The sequence below is a fragment of the Rhopalosiphum padi genome, chromosome 4 (genome assembly GCF_020882245.1).
Source record: "Rhopalosiphum padi isolate XX-2018 chromosome 4, ASM2088224v1, whole genome shotgun sequence".
NCBI lineage: Eukaryota > Metazoa > Arthropoda > Insecta > Hemiptera > Aphididae > Rhopalosiphum > Rhopalosiphum padi.
This window is the reverse complement of record NC_083600.1, coordinates 33,295,293-33,309,324: the sequence shown is the minus strand read 5'-3', so window position 1 is coordinate 33,309,324 and position 14,032 is coordinate 33,295,293. Positions and strand designations below refer to the sequence as shown.

Here is a 14,032-nt window from a genome sequence, read left to right as displayed (position 1 = left end):
ATACTCTATGATATTATGAAACATACCATTTTAGGTTCTGAGTGGGGCAATGACTGTATTGATTTAACAATGGTGTTTTTTTTAATGTATATGTATGTATAACACTAAAAGTACTCGACTTTTTTTTCATATTTAACCGACAACAGAGGAGGAAGGCTCTGTTTGCAACATACTACTCCTCTAGTCTCTACTGCTATTGTTTATTGGTGAATAAATTTGGTAATACACGCAATATATACACTTAAATTCTCAAATTAGAAGATGATTTATAATAGAAAATTGGATTTATTTTCTATTTTAGAGAGAACAACATTTTAATAAGTTTGGAAAATAAGGATAAACGTGAATTTTTAACCAATGTTTCATTAAATTTTTTTTAATGTATCTTAAAAAATAAATAAACATAGATCCGCGTCAACTTTAACCAAATATTTATGTTAAAATTTTCCATGGATAGTATAATTTTTAAAATAGAGCTAAGCTAAAATTATATATTACACAGCTATAATATATGTCGTAGGAATAATGATACCATTCATAATTATTATTATATAATTAATAATTTTGAATTAAAAATTCACAATAAATTAATTATATAAAATTTAATTTTAAAGCTTATGCATTACTACCAAAAAAAAAGTAAAGCAACTTATTCAAGAATGTAAATAATAAAAGATGCTGCAGTAAGAAATTATTTAGTATTTAACCCAAATACATTTCAAATTGACTTTGAAACTGGCATGATTGTTTATTTGTTTCTATTAGAGAAACTTTTGGCTATGACACTTCTATAAAAGGTGTTTATTAATACCTAAAATATTTAAATATATGTTTTAATTTAGATTTGAAAATGGATAAATAACAATCATGGAATATCTAGACACACTTATCTATAATTTCTATCTCGAATAGAAATAACAATGTTTGAATAATTGTACTAAATATTTAAAATGATAACAATTTTTAACCTGGCGATACAAATAGAATTAATATATTTTAACAAAATCTAATTTTATTATAATTTGGCGAAATAGGCCTAAATCGTCTAGAACATTATCGAACCTTATCGATAAGTGTAACAAAAATAATCGCAGTCGGCACCGAACATAGATCGAACTATATAATGTATAGACTGAATTACGCACATACTAAAAGGCAGGCCTTTCTTCTGCTCAAATGCTCAATTAGGTAACACGACGGCATCACAGATATTGAGATATGTGTAAAATTATATTACAAGATAAAAATCACCCATTATTAATCAGGGAGTCAAAACGGTTTCAACCCCGAAACCCGCATCTCGAAAAAGATTTTATATGGTTTTGAAATTTGAAGAAACTAATGATATTTATTAGTTTATTACAGTATATCTAGTTTCTTGTTTAAATAAGAGTAATACAATAATTAATGCGAAATTAACTAATGACTTGGTAATAACTAATTAGTGAATTACAAATTAACTACTAATGAGTCATTAGTAATGACTAATAACTAATAAGTAATTTGTATCAACTATCAATTTATTGGATCTATATAAAATATAATTAAATTTATTACCTATAAGCATCAGAATTGAAATATAATATATATTGTTGACTATGTTATTGTAGTGTTATACAGGCAATATAAAAGTATGTACCTATAAATACATTATAATGTTATTTACATATACGGCTATACATAAATACATTCTATTTATGTAATACATGTTAACTGTTATCATTTGTTTTTCGAATATTTTCGTTTATAAATTATTATCAGTCATCGAGTAAATTAGATTTTTTGTTCTGTGTTTTTAATTTTATATTGGTTTTTATTTTGTCGTTGACTTCTTGACTTCAGTTGTGCAGCGTGTAGGTATCTAGTATCTAATGGCTAGTACCTACCTAGTATTTTTGAACTTCACATGATTTAATATTTTAAATTTTAATACATTGAATATTAGTAACGTTAACATTATTAACTTATAAGTTATAAGTAAAGTAACGTTAGTAAGTGTTGAAAGATCTTTCTTGAGTTTAAAGTTTATACTAAATGACTTGCGAGACAATTTCTCCAATAAAATAATACATTTAAATAACTAGCAGGCAGCAGCCCTAACATAACCCAAGTTAAACCACGTTATGTAACATAATATTATATATTTATATTTATTAATTTTAAATAAATTATGTTGTATATTATGTTTAAGTGTTTATTTTTTAAATTTTATTTAAGTCTTTTTTTTCAACATCATTATTTTTATAGTATTAGTATAAATATTGTATTGATGTTTGCTAATGCCTGCTGTTTAAAATAATAGTAGCTTTCAGAAGTACACTTCTATCTCTACTGCCCAATTGCCTATAACTAAATAATATGTATCACACCAACGCGGACTATACTAATTAATTCACACAGATAATGCATCGAACATCGAATGTAGGTTAAGTAATTCTTTTAAATCGTTTTTCGAGGCTTTTTGTATTAAATTTTAGATTATCGAGATTATTATTATTTTAAAAGATTAAGCGCCAGTCTCTTGATTTTTCTAGCATGTTTGTAGAAATCTAACAAATACTTACTCTGTACTCTTAAAAGTACGTAAAATTAGTCTTTTCTTCAAAAGAACCGCCAACAAGTGGCCGTGGCTCATACAAGAAAAAAATTGTGTGCTGTTCGCTACTGAATTTTGCCGACTTAGATGTGTGATATACTATTCAAGAATATACTATAACATAAGTACGTGAAATTATTGTCATGTTAAATATTTAATGGTGTTAAAATTAAAATTCTCTTTTTATTATGATATTTAATTATTATTATTTTTCAATCAGGCACTGCCAACGACCATACCACGTTGAATACACCAGTTCTCGTCCGATCACTGAAGTTAAGCAACAAGTCGGGCGTAGTTAGTACTTGGATGGGTGACCGCTTGGGAACACTACGTGCCGTTGGCATATTTTATTTTTTAATAAATAAATACATTATTCATTTCTAATTTTAGCTTAAAAATGTAAAGACCATAGACTTATAATGTACTTATTATAAGTCTATGGTAAAGACAATTTGGTCTACTTGTTGTTGTCTAGTTGTTATTTTTTAGTATTTTTAAATTACACAATATAAAAATATTATTACCTAACCTAACCCTTAAAACCACAACGAACTCATTTTAAGTTCAAATATAATATAATATATCATGCTAATCTATCTAGTACCTACTATTTATAATTTATTCATTTTATTAAAATACATCGCATACATTTTGCGTTATTATATCATTTCAAGTTACCGAGTTTAACTCCAATGGGTGGGACAATATTTCGGTTAGGTTACACCTAGGAGGGCTACAGCCTACAGCCCTCCCCTCCCCACAAAAAAAAAAAAATTTGACCATTTCGTCTATGCGAACCTTTAAAATTACGACGATGTTAATGAAAATGTTGGTCGCTTATTACACATTATTATAATTTATACCAGTCGGCAGTCATTGACGACTAATGATTTGTAGGCCGAGTTTCGACGGGTCGATGGTTACGATCTTAGATCATATACCTTGTATATGATCTAAGGTTACGGTTAACCAGTTAACCTCAAATAAATTATTATCAACTATCTAGGTCCACGGACCACGATATGCGTCGGTAAGTGATGATAGCGGGCCGACTGTCTGATTGTGTTTTAACATTTAAGTATTTAACCTCGTGTTCTGACTATCTGACTACAACAAGTATAACACTACAACTACGTCTACTTAGTATTTATATTTAATACAGTACGAGTGAGTTCGTCACTGTGGACAACGGTTGTATTTTAAATAGGCATACATAAAAAATAAACATTAAACGCGTTCGACAACTAAATATATTGACAATTTTTGACTAGCATTTATATATTTTTTATTTACTACATCTTTGTGAATCTAATCCCTCTTCCAACGTGGAAATTCGTTATTACGTAAAGTAACAGTCGTTTTCGTCGAGATTATTGGTTATTAGTTTTGGAATCTTTGTTCATCGTTTTTGCAGGTATGTTTAAATTACTATTATTAAATAATTTATTAACGACTAAGTATTAATTCGTTTTTATATTCATAGACTCATAGTCATCCACAACAGCGATGAGTACCACCAACGTTACAGTAGAATTGCCGTGTGATTCAAAAACCATCAAAACTGAAAAGGATACTGTGGTTCCTCCAATAGTCGACGTAAAAGTAGAAGTGCCAGCTGAAAACGAGACTGTGGATTCTACTGTAGTTGACATAAAAGTAGAATTTCCGGCTGAATCAAAAACCATTAAAACAGAAAACGAGACCGTAGTTCCTCCTGTAGTCAACATATCTGCAAACCTTGAGAAGAACATTGTTAAGCAGCTTGGGTTTTACTTCAGTGACACTAATCTACCTTATGACAAGTTCCTACAAAATGAGATTAAAAATGATGATGGTTGGGTGAAAATTGATGTGCTGTTGACATTCAAAAGATTGGCATCTCTATCCAAGGACCCAGCAGTAATTGCACAGGCTGTCAAAAATGCCACTGATAGCATCTTGGAAGTCTCGGAAACTGGCGATAAGATCAGGCGTAAGGCAGACAGTGCTGTGCCAGTGGCTGATCAAGAGTTCTTAAACGAGATGATTGCGCGTTCAATTTACTGCAAAGGCTTCCCAAAAACAGCTACTATGGATGAACTGTTGGAATTTGCTTCAACTTTTGGTGATAAGATAATTACAAAAGTCACACCTCGAAGACTCAAAACTAAAGAGTTCAAAGGTACCCTTTACTTTACTTTCAGTACCAAAGAAGAAGCTGAGAAGTTTTTGAAACTGGAATCTGTTAAATACAAAGACGTTGAACTGGAACGCAAGTGGGAAAAAGATTTCCTCGAAGAGAAGAAAAAAGAATATGAAGATAAACTTGCTAAGAAAGATCAGAAAATAAAAGCAGAGACTGAGAAATATTTTAAAAAAGGATTTTTACTTAAAGTTGATAATGTGGATGAATCTGTTACAGTTGAAAGTATCAAAACTATTTGCTCGGGATTTGAATGGCAAGTAGCCTTTGTGAAAATAGTTGAAAACGAAAAATTAGCTTGGATTCGATTGAAGCCTGTGAAAGCTGCTAAAGACCTGTTAGAAGAGGTCGCTGAAAAAGTGAATGATCTGAAGATTAAGTTCTCATTACCAAATGAGGAGGTTGAACAAACTGTGTTAAACGAAATGACCAAGGAAATGAAAGGCGTTCTCAACATGAAAGACAAAATGAAAAGGGAGAAGAACAGGAATAAGGGAGGGAAAAGGTATAACAAGCGGAAAAACGACGATGGAAATTCTAATAATAAACGATTTAAAGCAAACGGAAATTAATTTAGTTATTTATTATATATTTTTTTTTTTTTATACAATAAGGACCTAAAAATGTTTATCTTTACAAACTAAGATTAAAGATAACCTATTATAATTAATAAAACAGTTTTATTTATTCATATAAATATGTATGTATATCAAACACATTACATAAGCGCATGTCTAAAATGCGTGCATTGCAGGAGGTTTTTCATACTCTGGTTTGGCTTGACGCTCACGTTCATTTTGAATTGCTTGGACTCGAGACATCTACAAACAAGAAATTCAAAAGTAATTTTATTACCATTAACTATGTATTTTTATTAACTCTCAAGTTAAAAGGTATTAATAATGGAAGTCATGAATAATTAAATTATAATAAAAAATTGAATCAAAAATAATTAAAACCAATATTTTTTAGGATAACAGTTAACATTTGTAACTTATTACTCATAAACTTTGATAATAAATTTAATCGAAATCCAAAATTTGGAAAATAGTAGCACTGATTAACAAAATAAAAAGATTTATAACTGATACACTTAACCTAAAGAGCATATAGGAAATATAGAGTATAGACTTGAATAAGTAAGTTGTTTGAATTTAAATAGTAATTTTGTATTCACATAGCCATGGGTAGATATTTATAAACAATTTCATAAAAAAATGTTTAACCCTTTGAGATGAATTTAAACTAAATATTCATAAAAACAAATCAGAAGAACAATTTTTTAGATATAATCAACCAGTAACTAAAACATATTCCATACTTCATAATTATTATATTTAGACATTGTTTTAATCTTTTATTCTAAACGGAAATGTGTTAAAATTCAATTTGAAAAGATTGTCCTATGAGAATTAATTTCAATTTGGCAATTTAAAGTTTAACATTTGTTAAGTATGTTACATACTTCATTTTTAAGTGTTTTGTGACCACAACTGTACAGTAAATGGAATTTAATTGTAGTAATAAATTACATTTATGATAGTATCCAAGCTAAGATTTATGAATCATGATAGTAGAATGGGTGGCTCGTGCACATAGCTCCACAGTAAAGGAAATAATAAGGGATCCATAATATTATTGAATATCGAGATTAAACAGGTTATATAAAATTTGAATGTATGGAACAAAGTTAACTTAAGCACTCGACCATAATTTCTTTTAATTTACCCCTAGTTCTAATGGTATTGATTAAATATTTAAATCTATGATCTAATCTATTGGTAATGGTTCAAAAACATTAGAAAAATACCGTTCTCCTCAAATGGCTATATTCAGTAAAACACATTGAATTAATGTATCAATGTACCTGTTTTTCTCTAGTGCAACATTCTTTGAAATCATCGTAATACGCCTGACACATTTCCATGCCTTTTGGATAGCCGTACGCCTCGTAACAGTTCATCAATTTCATTTCAAAATCTGCACAGCGTACGCCCGTTTGCGCGGACATAAGTGGACCGGTAAGATCGGTTATCGGATTCCGGAAGAACGGACTTAGAAACGCCATTTTATCTTTAAAAAACCCAAAAGTATAAAGTGATATAATCGTGTCTGAAATCTCAGTAAATACTTACAATGCCTGGGATGAAGCTGTGCTCGATAACGAATAAAGTTAATGAATAATTGTTAGACGTATTTCGTTTTTGTGTTGCAAAATGCAAATGATTATTAATTTACTTAATTTTCTTTCCAAATACTTATGCAGAGTTATGCTTATCAAATATCATCAAATTGTTATCACACTAAAATTCTTAATAATTGTGCAGAGGTCACAGCCAGCAGAATTGTTTTTCTATCAGATGCGCTCCAAATGTTATGTAAAAAATTAAAATAAATAAAATAGTTGTTTAATAAACATATCTACAACTTTCTACTTACTGATTATAGAAATTAAAAATGCATATACATTATATAAAAAAAAACAGAGGATCACGCTCAACTGTGCTGTCGTTTGTTATTGAACAATACCATATTACTATGTACTGTAATAGTGTAATGAATGTACTAAATTTAAATTCAATGACCATATATACAAAATAGCGAATGAACTTTTTTTATACACGGCACACCGTAAACTTCAAAAAATTTTCACGGCACACTGACCTTTTTTTTAGATGAACAAAATTGTTTATAATTATATATACATTTAATAAGAAATATGTGATTGATGGGCTAACAAATATTTTTAATTCTTGGACACATACCCGCATTTTCTTATATCACAATTCAGTGCAATCGATAATTTATGGAAAAAGCCGCGGCATCCAGTTTGAAAACCACTGGTGTAGAGTATAGTGTATAGCGTATCAGACTATCAACATTTATTTCTGATGATAGTTTAAATTTTATTATATTAATATTATAAGAAGTATTTTATTTAATTTGACAGGTAGACCATGCTTTTATATTTGTACACCTATCTATAACTTAAATTCAATATAAAATGTTGAAAATAATAAAACATATATTTATAAATACTTTAATAAACATAAATCACTTAAAATTAGTCATATGTTTATAGTTTAAAATGTCATTGTTTATAGAAAACAATATAACCATAAAGCCAATAGGTATTGGCATAAGGTTAAAATCTCCAGTGCAAATATTTTTTTAATTACAACAAAATAGTGATCAAAATGATTATTCTTTTAACTGTGGGGATCCATATATTATCAACCGTTTTATATTTTTGGTTCATGTTTTTTATCTATAGCAAAACCATAATTTAATCCATTTGATCATTTGTTAAAACAGTTTGTTTAATACTGAATGCACAGCTGACAATAAATGATTCGCATTAAAAAAAAAAAAAAAAAACAAATGTTTAAGGAGTTGTTCAGGTCAGATTCAAATAACTCTACCAATAGTCATGAGGATAAAGAAAATAATCACAACTTTGGAAACCATGTATATGGGCCCAGAATTTTTGACTAGTGCTGTAAAAATATACTTTAGAACAGCGTTTCCTAAACTTTTTCTCTGCCTGACCCCTTCGAGATAATAAAAATGATCGCGGACCCTTTAATAAAAATAAAAATTTCCCATGTTATACGAATATTAACATCAGTATTTTCATTTTATAGATATGTACTTTGTGTATTTTTAATTATTTACGTTCGCGGACTACAGTTTGGGAAACGCTGCTTTAGAATACAATAACAACCTGTAATAACAGTATGTGGTGTATAACATATTCAACTACAGTTAGACCTTTAAATATCTTTTGTCAAAATTTTAAAGTCTAAAGAACAACTTACTAGACTTTCCTATATGAAACATATTTATATTTTTAATTGCAATTTCATGATTATTTGATAACAAAAAGTAATTATTAATCATACAGTTAATTTTCTTAATAATAATTATAAAATAAATATTTTTCAAAATTAAGTAAATTAATTATTTTTTTATTTATAAATCAACATTTTTACAATTAAAATTTGAAAGCGTCATTAAAACATCATAATTGTGACACCCGTATAAAGTTTTAAATTGATCACAATAACAGTGAAAAGTTTCAAAAACATCTCTTTCATAGTTTTAATAAATACAAATAAAATAATTATTGAATAAATATATACATAAAATAGTAAAAAGTACAAAATATATTAATAATCATGTTCATTTTTCACAAGATGCATTAGATTTTTAATGGTTTCTAAATTGAATTGTTTTTGCTGTAAATCAATTAACACCAGATAATATTAATTTTGATAATCATAAACCAAGACTAAAGTAATAATTTAACTTACTAATTCATTTAAAGCGTTCTTGGAAAATTCAAAGTCTTTCATAATAGTAATTACATCAGTTTCCAATTCTTTCTTACGCAAATTACATTTATTAATCTCAAAGTCCAACGACTTTATAGTTTCAGATTGATGACTGGACTGTTTTATCATACTGTCAATTTCTCTGGAACATACATATCACATGTGAATAAAAACATAAAGCACACTTTAAACAGTGTTAAAAAATATTCATAAATTAATAACAATTTAATTATTTCTAAAACATATAAACTTCAAAAATCATTAAAAATTTGTATTTGTTCAATTGGTTTAAGTCTTTAAGATAATATAATATGTTAAACCTTTAAATTAAATAACTATTTATAGATTTTAACTTTGTTAATAGTATTAAAATAAAATTTTAAATTAGTATTATTACGTGTAAAGAAAAATTCTTCAATCAATTAATTCTTACTTATTTAATGCATCATATTTAGACTTGTATGAGTTGTGTTCCCGCTCCATTTCTTTAGCAAAATAATTTATTTTATTGTTTATATCAGCTCTTTCACGTTCCATGATTTCAATTTTTTCTTTCAAATTTTCTGAAAACTCTTCTAATTCACATTTTGTTTGTGACATTGATTCTATTTCATTACTTAATTTACTAAAATGGATAAAAAAAAAATGTATTTAAAAAACTTTTATTATTTAAAAACTAATTTACAGTGGCGTATATAAGGGGGTTTTAGAGGTACAATAATCCCCCTTGAATGTATGGTTAGTATGGGCAAGTGATGTACAAAAAGTGTATTGCCAAACATAATTTAATATTTATAATAAAATAATTTTATGACATTCTTTTTACACAGATATTTTGTTGACTGATATTGAATGTAATCTGCAATAATAAAATTTTTTATTTTTTATTTGACTGTTTTTTTAATTATTTATTATTTAATTATCGGTCCGGTAGGTCACGTATACAAAACGAATATCCTATATGGTGGGTCACAAACTAAACGAATACCAAATAATTATCAATGCAATAGTAAAAATGTATAAAATTTCTGCCATTCTGAAATAAAAATTAAGCTTAATCTTTTATAAAAGATTTTCTGGTCGAAATTAATTTAAATATGTAATTATAATACATGCTTTGTAACTCACGAAATTTTTTCATTTTTTTCAGTTACATCTGATAACAAACGTAATCGTTTTTCTTGTGCTGTTAGTTCTTGTTCCAGAATTATAACAGTTTGTTTTTTAGCACTGACTTGTGCCATCATTGCAGTTTTCTTTTCTGTTATTTCATTTTTCATTCTTTTTAGACGTTCATGATCGGCTTTCAATAAATCTGGTGCCTCTACAATCTGTGCTCTAAGATCATTTATATCTCTTATGATCTAAATCATTAAAAAGATAAATATAAAATATTGTGAATGGCTATTATAGTATTAGTATCATAAGCACTTTGTATACAATTATTCCTAATTAATTAAATATATTTTATAAGCATTATTTATTTAAATAATAATTTAAAATCCAGTAAGTATGCAATTATATATTGTTTTTTACATACTTATAATTTAATATTGTCAAGGATGGTCTTAAAAAAGTTCTGACGTATTCTTTAAAATTGCCAACAAGGTGATTTGAAATTTAGAACTAATTTACATAATGCTGACTGAAAGTTCAATATTGCTATGAATAGAAAAATGTCACCCCACCTCCAAAAAAAAAAATCTTTTGATTAGTTACTTTTCATTATTATAAAATTGTTATAAAAATAAACTTGCTTTATTTCATCTAACTAGTTTAATTTTAATTGAACAGACCATTAGAAAAATCTTTGTTGAAATTTTTTTTACCTACATATTATCAAAAAATCTTGTTGAAGTAGTAAATGTGTCAGTTTATAAAAAATAAAAAAAATTTAATAAATTACATTATCTTTTAGTTCACACAACTTTGAACATTTTTTTTCGATATCATCTTGATCTTGTTTCACTTTATCCAATTCTTTTAATACATCATCTCTATGTTTTTGAATCATGGCCAATTCAGACTTTCCATTTTTCACTTCTTCTGCAATCTAAAAAATAACACGACAACTAAAAACACAAATTAAACAATAAAATATTAAAAAGGTATTTTATATTTACTGTTTTGATTTCAGCTCCTCGTTGTATACGGTCTAATGACTTTTTATTAATTGTATTCACAACTATATCCTTTTGCTTCTTGTATCTATCAATTGTGTCTTTCATATTTCTAACTGCTTTCATTTTAGCATCAACTTCATGTATTTTTTCATCACTATATTTAATGAAGTTTATCATTGTTTGTAATAAACGGTACGTTCTTTTTGAACCTTAAAAATATATTTTTAAAATTTCAAATATTATTAATAAGTTTTGATTGGATATAGATATACATTCGTAAGAACCTTATAAATTATTACTAGAGAGCCCAACTGGGGGGGGGAGGATAAGGAGGCTGCAGCTCTGGACCCCGATATTATTTGGGGCTCCAGACCCTTGTTGATGATTAAATATTAAAGTGGCACTGTACAATTTTATGATATTATTACTTTCATTTGTACTGCAATTATTATAACTATCTTAGATAGTTAATAAATATATTTAAATTTAAATATTAAATAAGTATAAAAAATTAATTTATGTTCTGTAAATAAAAATGTTGTTGTTCACTAATGCAAGTATGTTATTTTAATGTTCACAGTCTCTTTTAAATTTCATTTAATAAATATTGAAGACCCTTAAAATTATATTGGCCCGTGCTCATATTTCCTAAGTTAGTCTCTGGTTATTACAATAATTAGTATAAGTAGTACCTATTTATAGTATTTAAAACAATTTTTTTTTAGATTGTCAAACTGTTTAATGTAAATAAGCATAATTTATCAAAAAAAATTTATCTACGTGTAATGATTTTCCAATAATTATATTTTTAAAGAAATTGTTATGTATTATTTTATTTATTTTGAATAATTACAAGTATCTAATTATAATTTCAAAAAACTCACTCGGATCACAAATATCATTCAAACCAAAATCATCAATTCCCAATTTTGAGTAAATATATTTTAAAGCTGTGCACATGTTCAATATTGGTACAGTTTCTGAGTACATTTCATTATACGTGAGATTTTGAGTGATATGGATCTATAGTAAACAATCATAAATATAAAAAAAATATTAAAATAAACTTCACACAGAATCGTGAGATAATATGCTACATCTATTAACTAATTGTAGAATAGAATAATAATTTAAACGTAATATATACAGATATTGAAAATTACCTCTGTCAAATTATTCACATCACAGAAGAATTCGCTGAATACATCAGTGTAAAAATCTGTCACGAACGATTGAGAAGGTTCTTGTAGATCTTTAATAGTTGCTTTAAATTGTGGCATGTACTGTTCTAATTCTTTAATAAGATTTCCATATTCGGTGTACATCGACGTTTTATTTTCCCTTTTCATTGTGGTGGTGTTCGGCTGCCAAGTCATTTTTGAGTTCTTGACTTTAAAATCGGAAGTGTAATAGATAGAAAATGGGTATTTACTATTTATATTTTTTGAAGACTTAACACTCGTTTTAACGATTCAAATTTCAAATTACAAATTTACTTATCGCGATTTCGGTATTCACTATTCAGTTGTTCTGTGGCGGTAGGGAAGTAAATCAACATATTTTCCTGTTACTTGATTGGTTGGATGCATTATGGCCGTTAGTCGATGACGATAAGAATAACTGATAATAATATTAAAAATTTAAAAACAATAAAAACTGATGAGTGATGGAAGCAAAAAAATAAATTTAATATGTATATTGATGAAATTAATGGAAACAGATATTTTTCAGGTTTTAAACTTTTAAATAGTTCTTCATATTTAGAATGAAATAATTAATATTATATTTCAGTATATTTTATGCCCAGAACAAAAACTTCAACTTCTAAATTAAAAATTATAAATCCTTAAAAACACTGAATACTTCACAAAATAATTTAATCGTTGAGTCGTTCAGTGGATTAATACATGTCATGTTTTTAAAACCAAAATAAAAAATTCTATAGAATTACTTTATAAATAGTTTTTTTAATATGACAATAATACTAATTAAAAATTTAATGATAATTTTTAACTTACTTTTTTCACCATTTTCATTGGTAATAAAAACGGATTCTTAACTGATCGTTAACCAATAACATATTTTTGTCCAGCCATTTGATATAATCTTAATAAATATTTGGCTTATAATATTAATTCAATATTATTGAAATAATTAATAAAACACAATTATATACTACAACAACAGTGCGATCAAATCAAATATAAAATGAAAAATGACAAAGATTAGATCTTTAGATAGAGTTGTTGCAAATACTAAATACCAAAATAATTCAATACAATCATGAATCAATAATATGGATTATTAAAATAAAAATTGTCTGAAATAATATTTGTTCATATTTAACATATTACACATGTGTGTCAAAAAAAAAATAGGGGATACAATAGATATGCTACTTAAATTGTGTAGGTGCATTGTTATAGGTAGTAGAAACTGCCTTTTTTTTTAATCTTAGAGTAAAATCACCTATTACAAAAATTATAGAGGATAATATTTTTGAGGTTTTGACATTTTATTTTAATTTTACTTTAAAAACAAAAATGTGATTAATTAAAATTTATATTAAATTGTTATGAGACAAATTTTAGATAAATTAATATAGTCATATCCTCAAAACTAATAATCTATATATTTTTTACATTAAAAATACACATTAACATGAAAAAGAATTGATTTTGTCTATATTTCTTGTAGACCAGTAGTTCCCAATCTTTTTAGGACCACAACCTAAATTTTTCCTTAAAAATCTATCGCGACCCAAATTGTTTCACTTTTACAGGATCAATGAGTA

The 14,032-nt window shown here is 26.8% G+C and overlaps 3 protein-coding genes and 1 non-coding gene across 4 annotated transcripts; 2 read left to right on the top strand and 2 right to left on the bottom strand.

Annotated features, from left to right (window-relative positions):
- The first annotated feature begins 2,821 nt into the window (after positions 1 to 2,821).
- On the top strand, positions 2,822 to 2,942 carry LOC132931082 (5S ribosomal RNA). Its single transcript, XR_009662332.1, has one exon. It is a non-coding gene; the product is annotated as a 5S ribosomal RNA (ribosomal RNA).
- A 697-nt stretch (positions 2,943 to 3,639) lies between these two features.
- Positions 3,640 to 5,456, top strand: LOC132929296 (la protein homolog). The gene is made up of 2 exons (XM_060994551.1): positions 3,640 to 4,013; positions 4,083 to 5,456. Exon 2 carries the CDS (start codon positions 4,106 to 4,108, stop codon positions 5,351 to 5,353), a length of 1,248 nt encoding a protein of 415 aa, XP_060850534.1. The 5' UTR covers positions 3,640 to 4,013; positions 4,083 to 4,105; the 3' UTR covers positions 5,354 to 5,456.
- Positions 5,346 to 7,091, bottom strand: LOC132929297 (NADH dehydrogenase [ubiquinone] iron-sulfur protein 5). Its single transcript, XM_060994553.1, has 3 exons — positions 6,917 to 7,091; positions 6,649 to 6,854; positions 5,346 to 5,602 (listed from the first exon to the last, which is right to left on the bottom strand). The coding sequence occupies exons 2-3, from the start codon at positions 6,847 to 6,849 to the stop codon at positions 5,516 to 5,518; spliced, it is 288 nt and encodes a 95-aa protein (XP_060850536.1). The 5' UTR covers positions 6,850 to 6,854; positions 6,917 to 7,091; the 3' UTR covers positions 5,346 to 5,515.
- Positions 7,092 to 8,728: 1,637 nt separating this feature from the next.
- Positions 8,729 to 12,800, bottom strand: LOC132930575 (uncharacterized). The gene is made up of 8 exons (XM_060996514.1): positions 12,402 to 12,800; positions 12,123 to 12,261; positions 11,239 to 11,447; positions 11,022 to 11,168; positions 10,244 to 10,479; positions 9,549 to 9,740; positions 9,095 to 9,257; positions 8,729 to 9,019 (listed from the first exon to the last, which is right to left on the bottom strand). Exons 1-8 carry the CDS (start codon positions 12,612 to 12,614, stop codon positions 8,951 to 8,953), a joined length of 1,368 nt encoding a protein of 455 aa, XP_060852497.1. The 5' UTR covers positions 12,615 to 12,800; the 3' UTR covers positions 8,729 to 8,950.
- Positions 12,801 to 14,032: the final 1,232 nt, after the last annotated feature.